Source organism: Tenrec ecaudatus (assembly GCF_050624435.1).
Source record: "Tenrec ecaudatus isolate mTenEca1 chromosome 11 unlocalized genomic scaffold, mTenEca1.hap1 SUPER_11_unloc_2, whole genome shotgun sequence".
In the NCBI taxonomy this organism is placed as follows: Eukaryota; Metazoa; Chordata; class Mammalia; order Afrosoricida; family Tenrecidae; genus Tenrec; species Tenrec ecaudatus.
Window position 1 is genome coordinate 1,499,914 of NW_027457630.1, and position 25,699 is coordinate 1,525,612.

The following is a 25,699-nucleotide window of genomic DNA, read 5'->3' on the forward strand; positions in this document are numbered from 1 at the left end:
CATTTATTTTTCAGTGATGTAAACAGTAACCATAGACATGGATCATGTATATTGGATAGAAATACACAGGAATTATATCAACTACATCTGTTGAAATAAACTACTATATATACTCGAGTATAACCCAAGGCAACTAATTTTACCCCCCAAAGCTGGGGTGCTTTTTCAGCATAAAAAATGTGCTGAAAAAAACTCGGATTATACTCAAGTATTTACGGTATAAAGAAGTTTAATATCATCAGTCACGAGACTGGAGACCAACTGTGGAACAAACCATCAATGGCAAATTCAACTCGAATTCAAATAAAATTAAAACAAGTCCCCAAGAGTCAAAGTATGAATTTGAGTATATCTCATCTAAATTAGAGGATATTTCAAGAAGAAAGTTGACACATTGAACACAAATCACCTGAGATGATAGGATTTCTGCAATAATATCAAGAACATCATAAATAAAGAAATTCAAAGATAATTAAAAAGATAGAAACTAAATAAAAGACAAAATGGATGTCACCTTGAATGTGGAGTAGCTGAAGCCAATGAAAGAAATGATGAAGTACGAAAAAGAGAGAGAGAGAAATATAGAAATAATTGATGAAGTAAAGACGCTGAATAAAGAAGCTGAACATAAAATTTCAAAGGGGAATTCAAAAAGATGGAATAAAGAATTATATGAAAAGGTGCAAAGACCTGGAATTAGGACAGCAAAAATGAAAAGCATGTGCATTTCACTAGCTGAAAAAATGGAAGAGAAATTCAAAATACAGAATTACACAGATAGCATCAAAAGAAGATGAAAGGGATTCACTGACCACAGGAAGCCCCGGCTCCACAGCGCTGAGTCCAGAAGACCAAGATAGCATAGGGTTCTCACTGCAGATTGCTCTGAAAGTGCTCACAGTAGTAGGCCCTGGATCAACTGGGGAAAATGTAGAACTCAAAATAAGAAGACTAACCTTAGGATATGAAAGGCACTAGTGGAATTCCCATTTGACACCTGACCTCACCTCCATGGCTCAACTTTCAGCCCCCAAATAGGAGACCTATACTGTCAACGATGTACAATTCAGAGCCCAGCATTTGTCAGGGAGTTACTCAGAAGGCAGGAAGGAATGAGAATGAAAGACCAATGGAAACGGCAAACAAAGGGAGGCAATAGGAAAAGTAGTATTGCATTGTAGGTATTGCAATCAATATCATAAAACATTGCATGAATTGTAAGGAAAATCAATTTACTCTGTAGATTTTCCCTCACATGACAATCAAGACAGTGTAAAAAGAAAATAAGTCACATGACCGAGTACACTGGTAGATCTTGCTGAAGATCAATTTCCAGTGTTAAAAGATGTCACTTTGAGGAATAAGGCACAGCTGAGCCCTAGTGGTATAGTGGTTACAAACATAATGCGTCAGAACCAACCCAGTTGGGTTGCTCAACACAAGATCAGCAGTTCTGCTCCCATACAAAGTTCCAGTATTGGAAACCCACAGGGATATCTCTCCCCTGTCCTATAGAGTTGCTAAGGGTTGGAATCAACTTGATGGCAGTGAACTGGATGTAAGCCAGGCTGACTAGAGACACAAATCAAGTGCCACTCATATATGTGCAATAAATAGTTTTCTTTCAAGAAGTCACTATAGTATTTCTATTTCAAGGAAATATCCCAGGCCAGTCCAACTCAAGTCCATAAGTCCAACACTAGCCCATAAGTTCCTTTCCAACTTACGCAGTTACATGCAATGATGTACTGCTTGTTTTATGGAAACTAGGCATGGTTTTATATTTCTCGTTCCTCTCACTGACTGTTGTCTAGTGTAGGCTGATCCACATCAGGCCCGCAGTATGGGGTCCAAGCGTCGCTGTGAGTGGCTGAGGCTGTAACTCTTGATAACAGGGACTCTGGTGGCCTCGTGGTTAGCCGTTGGCTGCCATCCGCAAGGTCAGCAGGGGAAATTGTCAGCAAATCTGCAGAGGAACGATGAGGCTGTCTACTCCCGTCGTGGTCTTGGAAACTCCCGCGAGAGTTCTGCGCTGTCCTACAGGCTGGCTGTGACTCAGCATCACCTTGAAGGCAGGGATGGGCAGTTTAAGGGAGTAGAAAGCCCCGTCTTTCTCCCTCAGAGTGGTTAGTGATTTCAAACCGCTGACACTGTGAATCACAGCCCAACGTGTAACCACTACGCCGCCAGTGTTCCTGACTCATGGATCACAAAATTCTTAACACACGGCCTTGGTGGCCCTGCCCGTTTTTTCATTACTGCCTTACAGTCTGTATTTACTTTGGTCAAAATGCTGGTGCCAGCGACCGAGCACTGAAGTGGCAGTTACGGCGAATGTATATAAGGACTCTACCCTGTGATGATCTGGAGTGGATCAGTGCATTGTGGGAAGACCAGAACAAGCAGTGCAAGGGGAGGGAGAAGACGACCTCCTTACAGGAAACATGGACAATAAGGTGGAATCTTGGTTTCAGAAGGACCACACATAAGCTTCCCGCCCTGATCATACACAGGTCCCAGTGCAAAGAGCCCTTTGTGTCCCTATCTTTCTGTTCTCACCCAAGGATCTCAGCTGATGAACAGCGATCAGTCACAAGGAAAGAGCTTATCTATTCTCTGAGATAAGAGGAGCCACTCCTGATGGAGGGGCAGGGACCACAGATAGCAACGAATTAAGGCGAGCAAAGCAGCAGACATAATGCTTACCTGCAAGTCAGGCCACCTCTCTAAAAGTTGGAGAAAAACTAAAGCTCCCCCCACTGCTCATAATGGAGAATTCCTAAGATAATATTTTGTTTTTGTTAGTCCTTGTAAACCTAAAATCTTATAAAACTAAAAAAAAAAATCAAACGCACTGCCATGGAGTCAATGCCAGCCCAGAGCCCCCTGTGGGTTTGCTGTGGGAGCAGAGAGCCCATTCTTTCTCCCCGACTTGTGGGAGAGCTCGTGGGGGAGTTCTGAAAATCTTCTGAAAGGAGGCTATTCGAATGCGGACGCCTAGACAGTGCGAACATATGCCCTGTTCACTCACCCAACCATTGATGTAAAAACACGTCCCGTGGCACTGCCCGCACAGGCCCTGTGACCTGCTCCTTGGAGCGAAGACAAGCAAGACACCCCCCGGAGCAGTTTGCTTTGTAACATGCGGGGTTGCCAGGAGGCAGAGCCCAAGGAAAGTCAGATAAATCACTGCCCTGGCACTGGGCTCACACTGGCCCTGCAGGCAGCCAGGACCACCCTCACGGCTTCCGAGGCGGGAAATCTCTGCAGGAGTAGAAAGTACGGTCTTTCTTCCTTGGAGCGGCTGGTGGTTTCCCACGGCTGACCTTGCAGGCAGCCCGGCGACAGGGTCCCACCACGCGGCCAGGGCTCCCAAAGAATCGGAACGAATGCATTCAGTGACGGTTACTGTTCATACTTCACCATTAAAAATCACATCGTCAGTATGTTAATGAAAGTTCACCCAACAGCAATAACAATCCCCATATTGATGCCCTGGGGGATTCAAAGTAAGCAGAGGGTAACTCTGAACAGTGTCAGGTATGAAATAGGCATTCTGTCATATGACTCTGATGACGTGAGTTATTGGTAATTATACCGCTATGCTCTAAATAAGGGAACTAAGGAACCTTCTTTAGAAGAACAATTCCATTGTGATCACCAGTGTCGATGACACTGGAGGCAGAAACCTTTACCCACCGCAGTCGTCCCCAAAGTGTGGCCGTTGGGGGCAACGACAACTGGTATTTCCACATGCCTCCATGTCCCGTCCCATCTACTGATCCAGGAAGTCTAGGAGTGGGGGGCGGCGCAGAATCAAGCAAGTCCTGGTAATTCTGAGATGACTTCACGTTTAAGGAACATTGGCTATGGGCATAACGTTGTTGCACATACTAATTGCAGGGAGTACTGGAGTTTGACTGTTGTTTTCTCAAACGATTTTTAAGTAAGCATATATTATTGCCACGTGATTATTTTATATACCATCACAGAATTGACTAAGACAACGTGGCAGGCTGAGGATGGAACTTGAGCTACACCACTTACGATGGTATAATCTTGGCAAATGACGTAATCCTTGTGGGCTTTTAATTTAGTAATCTGCAAAATGACATAAAATGATGAGATCTTGCACAGTCATTTCTATAAACAACTGATTGGAATAAACACTACAAAATCAAAACCTAGAGAGTAACGTTTATAAATCAAAAGAACACATGAATACATATGAGCCAAAATTCACTGCCTTCAGTCAACACATGCATGGGCCAACAATCTTTTGATGAATCTTCATCTTTTCTCTGCCAAAGCAGTTTTCAACATTAAACCCACTGCCGTTTAGTCGACCGTAGCTTCTCACAACACTATTTCGGGTTTCTGAGTCTGTCACTTTTGTGGGGGCAGGTCGCCTTACCTTTCTGCCGTGAAGTGGCCAGTAGGTTTGAAATGCCAACCTTGCAGTTGGAAACCCAATACCAGAGTCTTGGACTAGAGTCAGCATCTACTCTAGTTCTCTTTGCTTTTAAACTGTAACACCTCTTTTCCCTAATTACCCAATGGACAGGGAGCTGGTGATGCACTGGACTGCTAAGTGAAAGGTCCAGTTTCCAAAAGCACCGGGAAGCGAGGCCTAGTGCTGCCCTTGAGAAACTAAGCCACTGGAAACCTCCTGGACCACAACTCTACTCTCACACCTCTAAGGTCCTCATGAGGTGAAATAGAGTCGACTCAGTTGGATAATTACAAGCTACCAGGTACTATGCTGTTTCAGAGTACTTTTTACAAATAGAGTGAAGATACCAGTCATCAATTTCTGGGATAGGTGATCTATATTACTCTCCGTTAATTCTTTATATTTAATAGGCTTCAGGTTTTAAACTGTGCCTTTTAAAATTATTTTTAAAATAATACATTAGTACAAAATTAAAAGTCTGTGTTTTAGACAGGCATTTAATTTCTGGTTAAATTTATTATTCATCGAAAACCACATATTATCATATTGTGATTTCTATGTGGTTAATTGTACATCCCAATAGCATTCTAATTCAGAGATTTTACATTATAATGCATCTGCTGTAATAATGTTTCCCTATATTTTACCCAGCAATACTTAGGGCTATTATTTCTTGTTAATTTGCACCAACCAGTGAAAGAAACCAATTATTGTACCTTTTGTTATGCTTTTTGTACATATAAAAATGGATATCGTCTTTTCTATGCCTTTAACATTTATTTTAGAGTGAAATTTTCAGGGCTCACCAGCTCCTCTCATAGCTCATGTTTTCAAGATCTTTTTATCATTTGTATTGTTCTCCACTGTGTGCTTGGCACTCTGTCTCGTTTCTGAAATGTGGCATTCTGCTGAACTTCGTGTCCAAATCAGAGCCTAACCAGACCTGGATGTAACACAATCCATTTTCATGCATGGCATCGCCATTACAATTCCACACACTGTAACATTTGAATATTTTAACACGGATAAGAATGCTGGCTCATTCAATTTATCATCCACTGTACATCTTAAATTTTTCTCTCACATTTTCTCTCATTGCACTTTTGGGTGTCATTAGCCTCTCCTGAACTACTTTTTTTTTTTTTGACACCATCAGTTTTCTGGAGTTTCATACCAGGGATTATACACCTGTCCCAATATATCCAGATTATGCTTCTTTGTAATGTAATGTCCACTCCACTGTCATGCAATTAATTTCAACACATAATAATCCTACAGGACAGAGTAGAACTTCCCGGTAAGACTTTCTTGTTTGTAATTGTTGTGGAAGTATATCAGCAAGTCTTTCTCCTACAGAGACCCTGACCCTGACCCTGAACCTAACCCTAACTACCCACTTCTCAGTTATTAGTAGAAAATATACCTGTATAGTATTCCTAACTTTTATGATTATGCTTTTTTACTTGTTACTTAAAAAATAGAATTAAACAAGAAAAAATAGAGCTGACTGATGTTTTGCTTCAGGTTCATTTAAAAAGAAACTATGCTATCCCCTTCATTGATTCAATTTAAGAAAGTTGAACTCAGCATCAGCAACCAGATTCTAGTATTGCTTTACTATTAAGCTGTCATCTGAAAAACACAGATTAAACCTCTGATCTTCACTCAGAGGTGGCTCAGTGGCGCCAGTGCCCTCACTGCAGGAGGTTACCTGTATATGCTGAGATCTGTCATCTGGTCGGTTGAGCAAATCTTAGTAAACACAGTTAGTTCCACTTAGCAGGTTTACTTGCCGACTTGCAAAAGCAAGCGATGCAAGAAGATATAAAAATGATGAAGGAAATGACAAAATCACCTTCATGCATTGGGTCCAAATTTAATTATTTCATTATGAATAAATGACAGAGTTATCAAAACTGAAATGAACTGACATATCAGAAGTGATGGTTTTTCACGTTCCCAACTGAGAAATCACCAGGATTATCCAGCTAAATGTCAACTCAGGTGTATTCCACCTGCAGCCCCCAACCACCTACCTCTACCACCCCCTAGTCACGCTCATGCGTCAGAGAGCAAGTCCTCTAAAGAAGGAAGGCATTTTACACCTTGTCTCTTGCTTAGTACTTGCTTTACTCATGTAGGAAAATTCTTTACTTGGAGCACTGCCTCTCTTTTTAATTTGAACTTCACTTTTTTCTTTGCTTTCCCACCTGGCACTAAGAGGTGCTCAGTACAATATTATAAAACAGTACATTAAGAACCTGTATCTTTAAATGTAGGAAATGGTAATAGACTTAATTGTTTTCATAGAAACAGTGAAAGCAATGGTACAAGCCCAATTTTTGGTTTAAGGTAAAACTATATGATAATGTGAGTATATTCATTGAAGGGTCAAAAAGTAACCAACTCACAAGTTTTTTATAAGCTTAAAATTATATCAAGAATCTTTTTAAAAAATGAAAGTTTAAACTACAACTATCAACTCTAATAAAAGGCATGTATTGATTTTAAGTAGCTCTACATTTTATTTTTATAACCTAGTAATATGTAGTTGAATTGAAGGGCAGGATAAGAAATACGGAGGAAAAAACTTCATTTAACATGTTCAGGTCAAATATAATAGTTTCCAGAGACTTAGCAAAAGGATTATCACTAGGAAAATATTTTTTAAATGAAGATTTTTTTTTTAGTTCTTCAGAAGACTGATGAAGCATTTAATCACTGTCATCAATTATATGATGGATCAATTGAGAGATATAATGATAAAATATTTTCCCTCATAGCTTAGTACAAGGCTCAAAATGATTAACTTAACTTAAAGGGAAAACAGAAAAATGCTAGGGGATATGAAAATTATGACAAATTACTAAATATTGCAGTGAAATATTTCCCTCAGCAACCTTTAAAACAGGATAGTTACCCTTTGAACTGGAGCCATTTAGATACTAAATTTAAACATAAGTAACTCCTGACAAGGAAAATGCCAGTTTGTTCCATAGCAGCTTATAGAGACTCTGCTGTTCTCTGTGCTCATCTGGAACGAGACCTTGCCTCTGCTGTCCATGATGGTCATCCCTGACTCACCTATGAGGCACAGGCGTCATCTCGATAAAGTCCTCTGACTCCCTATCCTGCCCTTCCCTTCTGACATTAATAAACACAGAGGCCAATGACTGGAGTGGGGCATGCGTTTGTAGTTCAATGTATGAAAAAAAGGAGTATGAAAATCTTTACAAATATGCTTACAGAAAGTTTAAACACTAGAGTAAGAAGATAAATGGATTTTTCTTTTATGCTTAATATTTCTTTCATTAATATTCAATTTTTTCTGAAAACAATTACATTAAATTACTTTAACCACATATTATGCACTAGTGACCTGTTGGACTGTGAAATTTTCAGATAAGATACAAGTTCAAGGTCGCTGCCAGGGATCACTGAAAGAATAAAGATCTCCTTTCCATTTGTATTTTTTAATATTCATGTTTGTTGTGCTACTTTGCTTATAACATATGCAGATAAATGTTTCTGAAAGAATAACATGGTTTTATCAAGAGCCTTAATGAGATTCCCCCAATTTAATGATTTCCTTTCATGGAATGACGGCCAAGCTATCACAACTAGAAACAAGCCGGTGCTTTGCACAAGGGTAAATAAAAATGACTGCTATAAAACCATATAAATCTCATAAAACAAAAATATCAAAATGAAATCTTTATTAATAAAATATCAAAGTATAAGGCAGTTGTTGGTTCTTGACATAGTTCTACACACTCGTAAATCCAGTGTTTCCATCTCTCTAATTCTAAGGCCTTCCCAGTCCTTTGATTTACAGCCAGTCCAAACAGCATGCTAGGTAACCTGCTGGGCTCAAATCATGCCCTTTTACATTCCCTTTGAAATTTGGGGACAAAGTGAAATCTCAAGGAGCAAAATCATGGCTGTTTGCTGGAAGGGGTAAATTTTCCCAAGAAAATTCTCATAATAGCCTCCTCCACCCCCAAAGAATTAGCAGGTGCATCATTCGGATGGAAAAATAATTCCTTGGGGCAAATTTCCTGGTATTTTTTTTCACAGATGCTGTTTCCATTTTTTTTTTCAGCTTCTTCCTAATAAGTCTTTGTAATTGTTCAGTGCCCTTCAAGAAAATCTATCAGAATTACTCTTTTGGGATAAAAAGTATGAATAAACAGTTGCCATAACCTTCTGGCTGATCGCTCTGTCTTGAATTTCAATGGGTTAATAGGGCCCCGCAAAAGCCACTGCCTTGACTGGACATTTTTCTTGACTGCACCTGACTGTCCTAATGAAGGAGCCTGGTGGCCTCGTAAGGTTTGCATTGAGCAGTAGTGTAAAGGCACGGGCTACTTTGAGGGAGAATGGTCTGATGAGGCTGTCTGCTTCCATAAACATCGACCGCTGGAAAACCCAGAGTCAATTCAGCCCCAGTGACCTTGTTAGTCAGAGCAGAACTGCCCCTGTAGGTTTCCAAGACTTTAACTCTTTATAGGAATAGGAAACCCCATCTCTCTTCCACCTATAAGCTTGCTAAACGTCAGAATTGACCGATGGCAGCGAGATGTGGTTGTTATCGTTTTTGTCTTCAGTCTAATGCCTTCATGAGACTAGGGTGAGTATTCAACTTAGAGAACTCCTCTATAGCACTGATGGCAGGGACATGTTGTTTTGGATGGACCCAAGTATGCATGAGCTGAAACACTAGGAACAATACTTGTTGACTTAGCTTCATACCTGAAACATAAGGGCATAAATTAAGAAAGATAGCCTAAAACTTGAAATATATTGTTATTTTCAAGCCATTGTATTTGAAACTATGAACCAGAACAAACATCCCTTTGCTTTCTCTCTAATACTTCAGCATTGAAAATGGAATGCATCAACTGAGACTCTGAAAGCAGTTTGAAATCATCTGAGCAACACAGGACTGTTTTCAATTTACCTGTTCCTGTTGCTGGAAATCCAATCTGATATAAGTGTTGATGCCTGTTGGTGACAGTGCTTGTTACCAAAACTGCACACCAGCATTATAACCTCTCTGCGTAGTTCTCTAGACGGCATTAAAAGGAAGAAAAATGAAATGAAACAGCAGTGTTACTGTCTGAAGAGAAAGTCGGGGCAACATTAAATAAACAGTTGGTTAGTAAAGAATGAACATAAAGATAGATGCTTTTTAGATTCTGAAATTACAAACTACTTGTGAAGAGACAATTAAGCAGAGATCTATAAAAGTCAGATCTGGAATCAGTACACAGAGGAGGGTATAAGTCCATCTCACTACTTCATTAAGGCAGAGCTCACATTAAACATGGCAAGGACACCTGGGTCCTCGTGTCAAGCAATGGACCTGCTGCCCCGTAGCGATCCTCCCAGAAAACGGAAATGAAAGATCAAGCGTGAAAGAAAGATCATCTCATGCAGCTAAAACCACAATGCCACTAGTACGATTTTATTGTATAGCTCATGGAGAAACTGAAAGAATAATCAAATAATACAGTACTCGTGTTGGTAAGATGCTTGAACAAGGGATCCATTAAAATTATTTTTGGGCCATCCAAGTTTGAGATATGTTGTTGCCACTTGCTTCAAAATATATTCCTAAATGGAACAAGGAAGGTAGAAAGATGGTGTCAGCTTGAAACATCTCTATTCTGACCACTAAAATGTTATAATAACAAAAACACACTTTCTAAATATAGCTGCTTTCAAATAACACTGAAATTATGAGCACAATAACTTCCCAATTACAATGTTACTTAACTTAGCAATTCAAATACAGGACACACAGATCTAATACTATCAAAATTTGGAAGTCTACTTTTCCTATTGGACAAAAGAATGATTTATAACATTGACAATGTTTACAACCAAATGAATAAATAGTAACGTTGATGATACTTGGACTTGATATTCTATAAGAAATACTATATATCTATAAGATTTACTATAGATATGCTATAAGAACGTGAGCACATAACATTTATTTTCTACCAGTAGAATATACTTAAAGTATTATGTAGGCCCAGCCAGCCTACAGACTATTATTGTTGAACTGAAAGCCACAGAATGATCTTCAGTATAATTACATGGTATTTCAGAATCAACAATCGATTCAGCTAATGATATATTCAAAGCAATTTTTAACTTTTATTGAAAATGAAATGTCTGGCATCACACACTATTTAAAACTAAAAATTACACAAAAATGTGTGTTACTTTTACAAAAATTTCATTACAGTGTGTTTTGTTAAGGAAAAAAGAAAAGTATATGTCTTTCTCTAGTAGATATTATTTGTACCACAATGGAAACGCCACATTTCTTTGAGCGTCTGATGTAATAGTTGAGACAAAGCTAATGATAGCCATGGCACGATTGTCCCTGTCCACAAGTAACTAACCGGGGGCTTTCAATTTAGCTTAGGGTAAGAAAGAAGGACCTGTGATGGCTCTCTGACATTTAGAATGGCTTGAATAGCCAGTTTCATGACGTGGAAATATAGTTTCCAAATACGTAAGTTAGTCAGTATAGCCAATATGTCACAAGACGATTTTATAAGACAGAAACAGGCTCTTTGAAGGAGAGCAAAACAGTGAGCAAAGATAATAGACGGCACAGAAACGTATTGTCATATGCAAAGCCTCACAACTGATAGAAAATTTGGAAATCAAAAGCTTATTAACAGTCTTTAATCTGAATCTTATTTAAAGTGATGATTAAATTAGATTAGTTGGTGTTAGCAGTGCAATTTGGTTTCCCAGGCTTCAGCTCTGGAAATCTGGTCAGGCTGTTGGAACGTGTGTCATGTCCTCACGTCTATTTGGATTATCTGTTGTTTGCTCTCCTGTGTCCCCTTGGACCCAATTATGAATGGGCTTTGGCCTCAATGTTGATCTTATCCTCATTAATTAAGGAAGTGAATTGAATTCACTCTGCCCTTTTGGATAAAAATAATGACTAAGAAGCCTTGCTGAAACTGTCTATATTCTGCTAGATTTTTGGACCCTCTCTAACCAGGGGAAGTCCTTTGTGAACACGGCGTCCTTTAACTATCGGGAAGTCGGTTGAACTTTAAGGATTTGCTCTGTATATTTGTTCTTAAATTCCGAAGCATTCATTGAAGATTAATTGACACTTTGAGGCAGGAAAAAAATGTCGCTTGTAATAAATTTCTTCGAATAATTTTCATCAGTGTGGAAAAGAAAAATCAGGACAAAAGTAATCACGCAAATTAGAAGAAAGAACGAAAATAACGTAGAGTCAATGGTGAATAGCAAATAGGAAAATAACAGCTTATCTTATGAGAGTAAGAGAATATATATGATTACATTGAAGACATTATAGTTCTCCATGCGGTCCAGCAATTTATCCAGAGGATAAAGAGCCCGGCTGGCAGCATGCCAAGGAAGAAAATCCTTTTCCTCAGATAGGTATCTGATCATCTCCAGGGGAATATTCTGAGGCAAGTAGCCGGCTCTGCACAAACAAAGAACAGAATGTTAATGATGTGTGTAACAGATACATGATAAGGCAAAAAGGAAGGTTTTACATATACAAATAACAGACTACCAGCATGATTTGTCACAGAATAAAGAAGCCATTCTTAGTGTTTAAAAACACAATGATTCACCTTTTAAATATATCAAAAGATGGCAACGTCCCTTAATACATATAGTAAGTTAAAAATTTAACGAACACACAGAAAAACTAGACGCTGTATGTTTAAAAAGGAAAGATTGTTGAATTTGGATAAAAATCAACCCTTTTTATTTTCATTCACAGAAATGGTTCAGAGGTAAAAAGTAAAAAATAATTGCTTATTGACTTGAAATTTTGGTTTCTCCACGTATTCTTGTTGCTTTTCATGTAGTTCTGTGTCATGATTGCTTTAAAAAGCAGGGTTAGATAATAGAAAGCAACTCAAGAGTTTTGACTGCTACCTTGCAGTGTAAGCATTTCGTATCTGCTTTTAAAAATTGCACTGCTTTCTTTAACACTTATAAAAAAATCAGAGTACGATTCTAAAAGAATTCAAAAACAAAAAATTTTAAATATTATCATCTTTGGATTTCTTTGGATTTCCAAGATGATTTCATATTCCTTTGGGGACCAATGTCAGATTTCTTGGAAGATATTAAAATGTATCTCTTGAGAATTATCTAAATATATACGGTTTGTATTTAAAAAGCCAATCCTTACCCCCTGCCCCTGACCTCTCCCCACCCAAAAAAAGCCACAGTAAGTATCTCTCCTCGCTGGTGGACTGCATACACAAGTCTTACAGAACCAAGGCAGCATAAACGGCACTTCTCAAGAAGGCACACCCATTTCTCAACCATCAACCGCTGAGAGATCCAAAGGGCAGTGTTTACCCAAGGACAACATTGACAAGTGGAAATACCGGCAGGGATTGGGATACGTGGTGTTACATGGAGGGAAACGCAATCAGTGATGTGAAACAAAATGTTTGTGGGTTGCTGCATGAGAAACGGACCTTTTCAGCAAACGCTCACCCAATTCATCAATTTTAAAAATCTGAAATGAACACATAATGGCAAACTATACATTTTAAGACTTGAGAACCATGATCATAACCTATTAGATTAACAAAGGAACATTATTTAGTTTGCCACATTATTGAGTCCAAATTTGATGTGTCAAGCAAAAATTATTCTATAAATGAACATTAGCTTCCAGATACATTTATCATATTCAAGATAAAATCCAGATATGAAGACAGACTTCGTGGGGCAAGTTCATCCTCAGTAAAAGGAACTGTGAAAAGTACCCCAAATTCTTAGATAATTTCCAAATTTCCTAGAGCTAATATAGCTTATATATGGTTATATGTGTAACACTCTTCTTGCACAATTTCCATTCTACACATCCTGTCAGGAACAGCATGAAAGTTGACCATGGCAACAAAAATAAAGAGCTTTATGTCTTCCCTGGAGTCACATTTCAATCATATTTAAAATTTTCTTTCAAGAGTAACTTCCTAATGAAAATTGTATACAATTTTTATAGAAATAATTACTAGATTTTCTTTCCCAAAAGAGCCATGTCGTCCAATATTTTGTGCTTTTAAATCATTTGTCTCCCTGAGTTTTTAATTATAAACATCAATTAGTATGTTGGTCATAAAATTGCCTCCACTTAACATATGCCATGGATTATGTTATATTGGCATTGAAAAAAGTATTAAAAATCCATTATTCTATGCTGAAGAAAAATATTTCTAAAAATAAAATTGTTTAGCAATTAGATACATTATTTGGAGTTTTCAAATTCAGTTCCATATGCAAAAATTTTTATCTGCATTTCTACAGATTGTCATGAGTTTGAAAATAAGTAAAGAAGTATTTCTTTATTATAGAAAATATTATTATTGTAACTTAATAATATTAAGTTATTGATAAAAGTTATTATTCCTTGACATATCTTCCATCTAGGTCTATACACTCCTGAAAGAAATGTTCCTATCGCTATAACACTTCCTGAAAGAATTCTGCTCTCTGCTTTACACAATATCAAACTGGCAGTTTTGGTAATTTTGAGGGACTCAATTTGTATTCCTTTTCAAAGTTCTCTGAGTTTTGGAAATAAAATGAAATCTAAAATATCAAGATCAGGCCTATAGAGTGGATAGGGTAAGGGCTCCCAGATGAAATTCACATAGGGCAGACCCTGATGTCATTGAAAACAAACAATAATAATATTACTGACATGGAAAAAATTACTTCGTGCACCTTTTTCTTGGATGTTTTCTTATCAATTAAGTTTTTCATCACTTTGGACTATCTTCATAATAAGTACCTATGCTTATCCTGCATGTTTTGGGAAAGCTTATCAAGACAATCCTTTAGGACTGCCAAAGTAGCAGTGATTTCCTATGGAGCTGACTACACTGACTTGAAGTTAACGGGCTCAACAGATCCCCTGGGAAGCCACTGCTTTCACCGGATCTTGCTCTCTGGATCACACTGTTCAATGATCTTCATGAACTATTGGTGGATTTTGAGGTCTTCTTGATATTCCTAAAAATGATTGATCCATGTGAAAAAATTGTTTTTGTCGGGGTTCATTCCCACGAATGTGTTGCACAGATTCAATGATTTGGGAAGTTATCTATATAAACTTTATTAAATATTTGCTATTAGTCGATTTCAAAGTCATGACTTTCCATGGCACCTGTCTCCTATTTTTGAAGACACTAATAAAACTATCGCAAGTGCATTACTGAGAGAACTTGTCTGCAGCTCTCCACCGATTACAGAAATGTGTGCTGTTTGGAATAAACTCAGGCATATATGGGCTAATTCCTTGTAGGAATACTTTTTGATTTATCCGGTGTTATGTCAATTATATTTCATTGGTTTTGCATCATTTCTATAAACAGATTCACAGTGTTTAATAACTTATGCTCTGTGGGAAATATAACCACAAATCAAAAGTGCATAAATCCTGTACAAAAAGAAACATTCATTTGAAGAGTATAGACCACATCTCCCACCTATACTCTGTAAAATAAAACAAATAAATCTCATCCTAATTTTTGTTAAGATTGAAATAAGAATATAGAACTGCAAGATATCCTTTTGGCTTCCCCATTTTCCTCTAAGTAACATATTCATGTGACAGTGCTTCGAATCTGTGGGGAGATGAGCAGTTCTTTGTTGTCTGTTCTTGGTCTGGAAGTTCCTCTGAAACCCTTTCCCATTGAGTGATTGCTGGCATCTGAAATGCCAGTGACACAGCACCCAACATCACAGCAACCCAAGCACCACCTCGATATGACACACTGATAGCCAAACTGGACAATCTGAAGAAGAGTGTGGCATCAAGAGTGGAGGAAGGTACTAACACCCGGGGGTATGTAGCCATCACAACCTTGCTGACAGTGGAAAGGACTTGGAACACGTGTGGAGAAAGAGCGAGGAGTGCAGTCTTCACCCTCTATGGAAGCAAGCCCCAAATCCTCATCGCTGGACCCACAGAGAGCATCATGATAAAGGCAGAAAAGATTGAAGTGGTCAAGGATTTTGTCTTACTTGGATCCACAATGAATACTCCTGGAAGCAGCAGTCAAGAGATCAAAAAACATATTGCATTCGGTAAATCTGCGGCACAGACCTCCTTAGAGTACTCACAAATGTGGATGTTACTTTGAGGTCAAAGGTACATCTAAGCCGAGATATGGCATTCTCCATGGCATCATTTGCATGTCAAAGTTGGACGTTGAGTAAGGAAGAAAGAAGAAGACAAGATGCACTTGAGTTGTGGAGCTGGAGAAGAATATTGAAAGTACCAAGTGCTGCTAGAAGCACAAACCGATCTGTACTGCAAGACAGCCAGAGTGGGCCTTGGGAGCACGGAGGGCAAGACTTCGCTTTACATACGTCGAACATTTTGTCAGGACAGACCTAGCCCCGGAGAAGGACATCATGCTTGGTAAGGTGCAAGGGCAGCAAAAGGAGGAAGGCCCTCAAGTAGATGGACTGACACAGTGCCTGCTCCCATGGGCTCAGGCACAGGAACAACTGGGCGGCGGGTGCAGGACCGTGCAGTGCTTCGTTGTGTTGTGCGTAGGGTTGCTATGCGTCAGAGCTAGACTGACGGCACCTAACAACATCATATCTATAATGTAGTAGGCTGAGAAATTCTGAGGACACACAAGCTCGTTGTTTGTTGTTAGTACTTGCACTTGAGTTGGTTTTGACAGATCACGACCCTCTGTCCATCAGAACAAAACACCTCCCGGACCTGTGCTAGTCTAATGGTTGTTGCTTTGTTTAACCTCATGCTGCATCCATTGTGTCATTCCATCCTACTAAGGGTCTTCTCCTTTACCGAGCATGCGCTCCTCCTGCGGGGGCAAGCCTCTGCTTAAAATAGTCTAAAGTATGTGAGGCAAAGCCTTGCCAGCCTTGGCTCTAATACGCATTCTAGCTTTCCTTCCTCCAAGACAGACTGGCTTCTCTTTTTGGCCATCCGTGAAACTCTCAGTATTCTTCACCAACACCATAATTCCAATGCATCGATTTCTTCGGTGTTTTTTATTCCGTGTGCAACTTTCACATGGATATGACGTAACAGAAAATACCATAGGTTAGGTGAGACCGACCTTAGTCCTGAAAGTAACATCCTTGCTTTTCAACACTTTAAAGATGTCTTGTGCAGCAGAGTTACCCAAAGCAATACCTTAACTGCTGCTAAGATGAGAATGGATTTTGGATCCAAACAAGATGGAAATCTTTGACAACTTCAATCTTTCCTTCATTTCTCATGATGTTATTTCTTGGTCAGGTTGTTAGGATTTGGGTTTCCTTTATAATGAATTGTAATCCACAATGGAGATTGCAATCCTTCTTCATCAGGAAGTGCTTCAAGTCCTCCTCACTTTCAGCAAGCAAGATTGTGACATCTGTGTATTGCAGGTTATTAATAAGTCTCCCTACAGCCCTAATGTATAACATAATGATAAATTCTACTGTTACCCAGAGGTTTTAATTGGCCAATATTAAGATTTCCAGGTCTTTCTTTATTGTCTTAGCCTGAAAGATCTGTCCAAACCTGTCATGCTCATATATTCCTTTTGGTGTTTGAAATGGTGGTGACATAGCTTCTAGCTTCGTAACAATGTACAAGTCATCAAAGCAGGGCAACTGACAGGTGATGGCCCCTGGTAGTCATGTGTGGTCTCATGTCGAAGATTTAGCAAGTAGAACATAACTGTGCCTTACCCCTAGTTTATCTCATAGAAAACTTCAAGAGTGTCTCTAAGTTGTTTTTCCCTGGAATGAACCTTCCACGGTGACCTTGGAAATTTTATCTCGAAGGTTCCAGGGAGTCTACTGCCTTGGGTCCTGGTTGCATGGCCGAGTACCAGTTAGTAAACTCCATTCTGCTATGAGAACGGGGCATATACTTCTGTGATGTTTGCTCCACATACATGTTTGGGTCTATTTTTAAAAGCAGTTAACCTTCCCGAGTGCAGTTCTCAAATAGAATCAGAAACAGATTACACTCAAATTGCCCTCATTTGGCCTTGTTACAAACATATGCAAGTAATTACCCACTACATAATTCAATATACTTGCATTCAAGCCTACTCAATGAAACTATGTAGTTACACTTAATTGGACAAGGAGATGATCAGCTTCATTACAAAATTAAGAATCGTAAGAGATTATGTTAGTGAATAAGTCACCTAGCTTAGATATGTGTATGTGTAATTGGTTGGTAATGGTATCTGTGATTACTACTACTGATAATGTAATCAATATAAGCAAACTGTGGGTTCCACTGAATGGAGCACTCCATTAGCTCAAGTCATTAGCACGGTAGGGAGTACACTTAAGGTCCGGATGTGGAAATGCAGTTTTCCTAAATTTTCATCATTACAGGAAAACGTTGCTAACAAAATGAAAAACAAACAAACTTAAAGAATATTTCATGTACTATTAAATGTGTTATTAATATATTATGAAAAGGTTGTAGATGATATCTCCTATTTTCTATACTGTTCAGGTGGGATGAGCAGAAGAATTATTTAGGAATTAAAGAAAATACAATAATGAAGGGAAGCAAATGTAGACTGTTAAAGAAACAGAGAAAAACTGTCAAATACAACTGTATCTCTTCCCAAGCCAATGTTCCATCACTTACCTTCTTTCTTCCCTAATTCACCAGAACTTGCAAAGAAATATATATTTAATGGTTAAAATATATATATTTCAAAAGATGATTTAAATTAGATGATATATGCTGATATTGAAATACATTAATCTTATGAGCTTTGTTTTCATCTCAGATCCCAAACCACTGTTTTAAAACCATTATGAAATTCTGCAAATGTGAACACTTGAATCTCCTGAGATCCACGGCTTATAAACAAATAAGTATATTTTCTGTACTATTTTTTAAACAATTGATTTCTGAGTGCATGAAACTTGGGGAGAAAAATAATAATCCTTATACTTTTCTGACCAGACTCTTTCCAGTTTTCATTAATTGATTGTACATTTAAAAACTAATGAACATCCTATTAAATATTGTACAATATATGCAGAAAACATTATCATTGTCCCTTAGGGTACAGCTTTTTTTTTTAAGCATTTGTTAAATGTTTAATTAAAGGCTTACCAACTTTTATCTGTAAATCGTTATTATTCATTATTAAAAGCTATTTATAGGTTCTTTATGGAAAAATACTACGCTATAGGATGGAAACCCAAATAGTTCTCTGAAAACCATAGAACAAAAAAGAAAATACAGCAAGGATGTATTGTTGCCAGCCATCCACACGGCAATTTTCTAGATAAAGAAGAATCTGACCGGCAGTGCTGAGCTGTCAAAGGCTCCTGTCCCCTGAAGCTGGCCGCGTGCACGCTGCAGAGGCCACGCAGCTTCCCCTCTTTCTCCTCCACTATTGGGCCTCCCCATTTCTTTTCGTTTGTTTCTCCTCCAGAAACATTTTATGGAGAAACAGACTTGGTGCTTCTTTTATGGACTCAGATAATAACTTTATAACACATTTACTCATGATGTTTAACAATCATAATTCTATCATAATATTAACTTTCCACCTCATTGGATGCAGGGTCTTGAAGAGAATGATGCAAACTTTATCTCTTTATCCTCAAAGTTTAAAGCAGAATCTAGCACAAAATAGGCACCTCATGCATGGGTTTCAATCTAAATTAAACTGTGGATATAATCTCAAAGTTATTTTAAAACAAAGTACATTTGCTAGGTATATTAAACATAGAAATAATGACTTTTTAAAATGTTGAGCATTTTGTAAGGTTAAAAGACAACAGCAGGATTGAAAAAAATTATTAGAGCTATATTCATAACATTTTTTCTAATTTCATTTATTCATCAGAGTGTAAAAGAAAAGGTTAATGCTGCGTAATCAATAGTTTTGAATAGCCAGGTGGCTGCCAAAAAGAAATAGTTGTAAAGTGAGTAAGATAGTAGGGACATTATGCAAACATCTCTGTTCTTTATTCTCTGACTGGTAAAAGACCTACCTAAAAGTAATACTGTGGTTTCCTTTGATACTAGAAGGCAAGAATAGTGTCAGTTGCTCTACCTCCAACAGTCTTCTCCTTGGAGTTTTTGCCCATCTAATTTTCTCCTTTTTTCCCTCACGTTTCATCAAATTTTTTACTTTCTTCATTTGGTGGTTACATAATTTAGTGTCAACTTTAGACTCTTAAGCGTGAAGGGGTGGAGTTTAGCCTGTCAAACAGGTCACATCTTGATGACCTCATTTGAAGGCGCTATGGAGATAAATAGCTCCATGGAGGAGGACCCACACTCCTGGCGAGACATGCCTGTTGGCAAGCCAGATGGAGCTACACTGATGCAGCCATAGCCCTGGAGCTGCAGTAACCATGTGGAGGCCCACACCAGCATTGAGATGCTTCCACTGCCACTGGATCCACAAGACTTCCCACCTACTGACCTGTGACCTTCCTTCATTTGGTGTCAGTGCATGTGTCGCATGAGTCAGAAGAGGAATTTATAGACTGGTATTGGAAATATAGGCTAATATTGGACGTATGGACTTGATCTGGACTGGGATGGGATGTTTTCTTAATATATAATTACTCTATTATATAAAGCTCTTTCTTACCTCTATATGAGTGTCCATGGATTTGTTTCTCTAGTCAACCCAGACTAACACATTATGGTACCAGGAGTGGGGTACTAGAGAAACGAATTGTAAAGATGGAGAGTGGATGCTTGTTTGACCTTTGCCTCATGGTAGTGTTTCTTCTTTGTGCTTTCATTTTATTTTTTTCTTCTTTTCTACTTCTATTTTCTTTTCCCCTTACTTTTCTTTACTATTCTATTTTCTTTTTCCTACCTTCCCTAGTTTAACAATGACCCACACCAGCCAAATCCACCATCAGCTGTGATATACAAGCAGAAAACAGAGGGGCCTGGACACATTCCTATTATCTGTTATTCCCACAGAGATACTGGTGCTGAGTGCTTAAGAGCACACTAGCACACAATCACCAGTTAAATAGGCGGACACCAGCATCACAATTTCTCAAAAGCAAACAACAACAAGACAAACACATTCTTTCAATTCACAATATTAAATAGCTTAAGCAAACAAAACAAAACAAAAATAGCTTAAATATGTGCCCAAAATATAGAACTAAGGAACATTTCTAAGAAGAACTGTCAATGAAGCTAACTAAGAAGGAATTCAAATAACATGACATTTAGGTATTTACAAAGGCTTGAGGGGAAAAAAATCAATAAAGCTGAAGAAGAAATCAAATAAAACATAAAATATTAGAAGAATGCAGGAAAACACAAAATCAAACTTGAAAAATATAAAAAGTGAGCAAACATACGAAAATAGTAAATGGAAATTGAGAATTGCATTACGATTTCTGAAAAAGTAGACTGAAAGGATAAGTAAGATGCAGCAATAGAAGGCTGTATTTGTAAGCATAAATAAACATTTCTCCATACTAATATGTTAGAAAAATAGTCAGAGAAGAAAAAGAAAGTAGAAAGAAAAAAACTAAAGAAAGCCAAAGAATTATGCAGGATACCATCAAAAGGAATAACTTTGTAAGATCAGAATTTCAGAGCAAGCAGATACAACAAAAAGCACAGAGAAAAGTGTTAAAGAGTTATGGGAAGAAAATGTCCCCAGTAGCTGAGAGAACAAAAAGGTATGCCTTCAAGAAGCTGACTGAACTCCAATCAGATAGATTGCTGCAGGGCCAGTGAATTTCTTAACATGACTTTTCTAATGAAAGCTATTGTACCTCCCCTAAAACCTTTCCCTGCCTTGGACTGGGTCAGAAAAGGGGGATGCACTGAGTGGATGCATCTTTGAGAAACTGCTGAAAGGATACTTTCGCTAACCATCCTGTTGGGTATAAGATATGACCCCTTAGGTCAAGCAGGAAAGGGGAACTCATTAGCTGTAAGAGCCGGGAGTGGAGTGCCCTCTGGACGCCGGGATCTCTGCATAGTGAAGCTCCTTGTTTCAGAAGGAGGTTGTCCCATCGAGGAGAAGCAGTACCACCAGAAGCTAGAGCAGAGAGCAGCGTGGCAGATTTCCCAGGCCCCGGAGAAACTAACACGGAAGGCTTTGAGGCTGGAGCCTGGTTGTGAAGTGGGTTCCCTCTGGGTTCTTAATGTGGGAAGGTGGATTTGCTGGACCAGGGAATTGAGCTGAAGGCCTGTGAGTTGAGGCTTACAGGAGAGTAGCGTGCCTTTGGGGTATTTATTAAAAGACCTGAAAGAACTGTGTAATGTGTCCTGATGAACAACTCTCTCCTGAACATTTCTTGTATTGCAACCTGTTAACTTGCATTATATACCCTTTAATCATGAAAAAGTTTTGTGAGTCCTGTGTAGCCACTGCAACAAATATTAGAACCCAGATATAAACGTAGATAATGCTGTCTGAATGCCAAACCTACTGCTAAATAAAATTACCAAATATATTATAATCAAACTTGGTTAAACCAAAGATAAGGAAAGAATCTGGAAAGAAACTCAGGGGAACTGAAAACTTAACTAAAAGAAAAATCATGAAATTAAGCTCTGATTTCTTGGTAGATACTGCACAAGCATGAAGGCATTGCTATAATGTATATAAAACTTTAAAAGAAAAAAAATCAAATTGCCAACCAATAATTTCAAATACAACAGCAAAACTGGGACACTTACAGAAAAACAGAAATGAAAAGAATGTGCAAAACCCATTTTACAGGAAATACTAAAGGGACTTCTTTGGAAAGAGCTAACCATGCCAGGCAACGACCGGATGTCAGCACACAAGTCAGCATACCCGCAGGGCAATACAGGAGTGTCCTGGGTAAGGCAAACAGCCAAGACTAAAATTAGGGAGCCCTGGGTATCAATTTAAATGAGAGAATTATAAAGTAAAAGAGAAGGAATATATTTTGTACTTATAGAAAGTCCAACTGGAGATGGCATGTCTATTTTAAATTATATTGCTCTAAACTTGGAAAAATTAATTAATAACAAGATAACATAAAGAAAATTAATAAAAATTAATAAACTTCCTCAAAACAATGGCAAAAGGAAAACCATAACAATAGAAGTGAAGAAAGATCAACAATTTAAAAATTAACAAAGTCCAGAAAATTATATGCAAGAAACTAGTAGCATCACATACACACAATAACAGCAATAAATTAATACCCATTGTTAATTACACTCTACAGAAATAGATTAAATGCAATATGTAAGGGATAAAGAGTAACTAAATAGATAAGAAAACGGGGCCTATCAGATACTGTCTTCAAGGAACACACGTTGGATACAAAGACAAAAATAGATTAAAAATCAAGAGATAAAAAATTTCAAGCTAATAAGAATAAAAAAGAACAGGGGATGGGCAATATTAATTTCTGATAAAACATACAAGGGACAAAGCAGCATAAGAGGCAAGCCATTGATTGTATGATGATGAAAGAATCAATTGAACAAGAAGATATTGTCATAATAATTGTCTAGGTCATAAAAAAGTCAATGAAAAAGCCTCAAGAGACATAAATCAAACTCTAACAGAATTGAAGAGATAAACAGAAAACTTGCAAGTAGTAGCAAGAGACTTTAATACACCACTTTTAATGAAGACTAGAACAGCTACATAGGAACTCAACAAAGACGCAACAAAACTGAATGCATCAATCAACATGATTTCATACACACATACAGATCACTTCACTCAACAACATACTATACATTCTTTTCCAACACATATGGATCATTCTACAGAATAGATCACATGCTAGGCCACAAAGCTAAATCACAATAATTTAAGAAAAACATCAAATACTATAATGCATCTTTTAAGAGCAAAGTGCTCTAAAATTAGAAATCAGCAATAGAAATATCAATAAACAATCAACTACACCAAAGTTAAATAATAGCTTTAAATAAAAACTATCAAATAATAGATATTTTTTAAAACTCCTTAAAGCAAACAAGAATAAAACCTCAATACTCACAGAAAAAGTACTGCTCAGAAAAACAATCTAGCAATAAACACACACACACACACACACACACACAAATAACAAAGAACCCAATCACCACTTTAACCCAACATCTCTAATAATTAGAAAAGGAGCTCTATAAAAGGCCTACAATCAACAGAAGAACAGAAGCAACAGATCAGAGCAGATACTAATGAAACATTAAAATAATAGACAGACTCAACAATGTAGACCTTGTTTCTTTGAAAAGATACACAAATCATTGGAAATGTAACAAAGAAAAAGAAGGAAAAAGACTAGTGAAATGGATAACACCACAAGAGTCAGGTAAAATAAAAGGGATACCCAAAATATGCACAACTGTGCTCCAAAAATGTTTTAAACTATAAAATGTACATATTTATAGAAACACACAACTTACCTAAAGTAATAAAGAATGAAGTAGATATTTTGAACAGAGCCATCATTAAGCAGAAATGAATCCTATTATTAAACTCACAACAGCAGCAGAACAAAAGTCTGTGCACACAAAGTTTCATTGTAGAATCTTACCAACTCTTCAAAGAAGAGCTGACTATAATCCTACTTGGGCTATTCCAGAGTACAGAAAAAGATGAAATACTTGCAAACACACTTAATGAAGCAAACATACCCATGATATTAAAACCAGGCAAAAGCATCACTAAAGAGGGAAAATCATAGACACATATCCTTGATAAGCATAGATATTAACATTCTCAACAAAGTTTATTCAACAGTACACAAGAACATATTTAAAAATACATCAAGACCAAGTGGGATCCATAATGTTTATTTAAGAATGGTTCAATATTAGGGGGGGGGGAAATCAGTTCAATAACTACATTAAAAAATTTTAATTTCCAGAAAATTAATTTTCCTAAATATAACACACACTCTTGATAAAATAGTAATAGATGGGTAATTCCCATCAAAATCTAGGACACATATACAAATCAATGGCCAACATTAGTCACAATGAAGAATCACTGTAAGTATCACACTGTGCACAGGTACTGCACAAGAATGCCCTGAAGGGTCACTTCTATTCACTGTTGTGCTGGGAGTCTTAGTTAGAGCTCCGGTGCAAAAAAGGGAAAATTTAAATCATCCAAATTGAAAAAGTATAAATAAACTCTATTTTCAGATGTTATTATCAATTTGAAACAATAAGTCAAGATTCGTTTCCACCAATAAGCAGAAATCTGAAAAGAAACTCAGGAAAACACTGATCATTTACAATGCTGTTCTTCGTTGCTCTGAGACCATTCTGACACATAGGGAGCCGACGCACAACAGAACGAAACCCTGAGAGTCCTGCGCCGTCCTTACAAGTGTCCCCATGCCTGAGCCCATTCTTGTAGACACGTGCCAATGCCTCGTTGATGTGCCTTCTTGTTTGCTGGTCTTCCATTTTACCAAGAATGATGTCCTTCTTCAAGGACTGGTCTCTCCTGATAATACGTCCAAAGTATGAGAGACAAAGTCTTGCCATCCTTGTCTAGAAGAAGCGCTCTGGCTAAACTTCTTTCATTGTACCAGTCAGTCATCAGCTGCAGTCATCATTGTACCAGTTTTTCATTGTACCAGTCATCAGTACTTTCAATATTTTTCTTTAGTACCACAACTCATTTGGATTAATTCTTCTTCGTTCATCCTTATTCAGTGTCCAACAGTCATATGTTTGTAAGGCAACTGAAAATACTATGGCTTGTAACATCAAAGCCTTTCAAAACTCCGGAAGCCTCGTGCAACAAATTTACCCAAAGTATTATGCCTTCTGATCTCCTGACAGCAGCTTCCATGAGCATTAATTGTGGATCAAAGCAAGACAGATTTTTGACAAATTCAATCTTTTCTCCCTTTACCACGATGGTCCAGTTGTGAAGATTTTCGTTGTCTTGAATTGACTCATAATCCAGAATGAAGACCGCAATCCTTGTTCTTCAAGTGCATCGAGACCTCCTCATCTTCACCAAGCAAGGTTGTGTCATCTTCATACACTAGGTTGTTAATAAGCCTACCTCCAAACCTGATGCTACATTCTCCTTCATAAAAGCCAGCCTCTCTGATTCTTTCCTTAGCATACGGACTGCACCAGTACAGTGAGAGGCTACAACCATTTACAAGAACTACTCAAAGGAAATACTTAAGAGTAAATCTAACCAGAGAAACAAAAGGCCTATACAAAGAAAACTA

At 37.8% G+C, this 25,699-nt stretch overlaps 1 protein-coding gene across 4 annotated transcripts in view; it reads right to left on the reverse strand.

Moving 5' to 3' along the window:
* Nucleotides 1–25,699, reverse strand: part of LOC142435924 (thyrotropin-releasing hormone-degrading ectoenzyme-like) — a 334,108-nt gene that overhangs the window by 56,038 nt on the left and 252,371 nt on the right. For 2 of the 4 annotated variants that reach the window (XM_075539963.1, XM_075539961.1), the window contains 3 exons: nt 11,798–11,945; nt 9,972–10,069; nt 9,414–9,521 (listed from right to left, as the gene is read on the reverse strand). In XM_075539963.1, the coding sequence (XP_075396078.1) occupies nt 9,414–9,521; nt 9,972–10,069; nt 11,798–11,945 (354 nt within the window). Of the gene's footprint in view, nt 1–678; nt 4,102–7,758; nt 9,206–9,413; nt 9,522–9,971; nt 10,070–11,797; nt 11,946–25,699 lie in introns of those variants that run through there. The other 2 variants (XM_075539964.1, XM_075539962.1) reach the window with 2 other exon arrangements.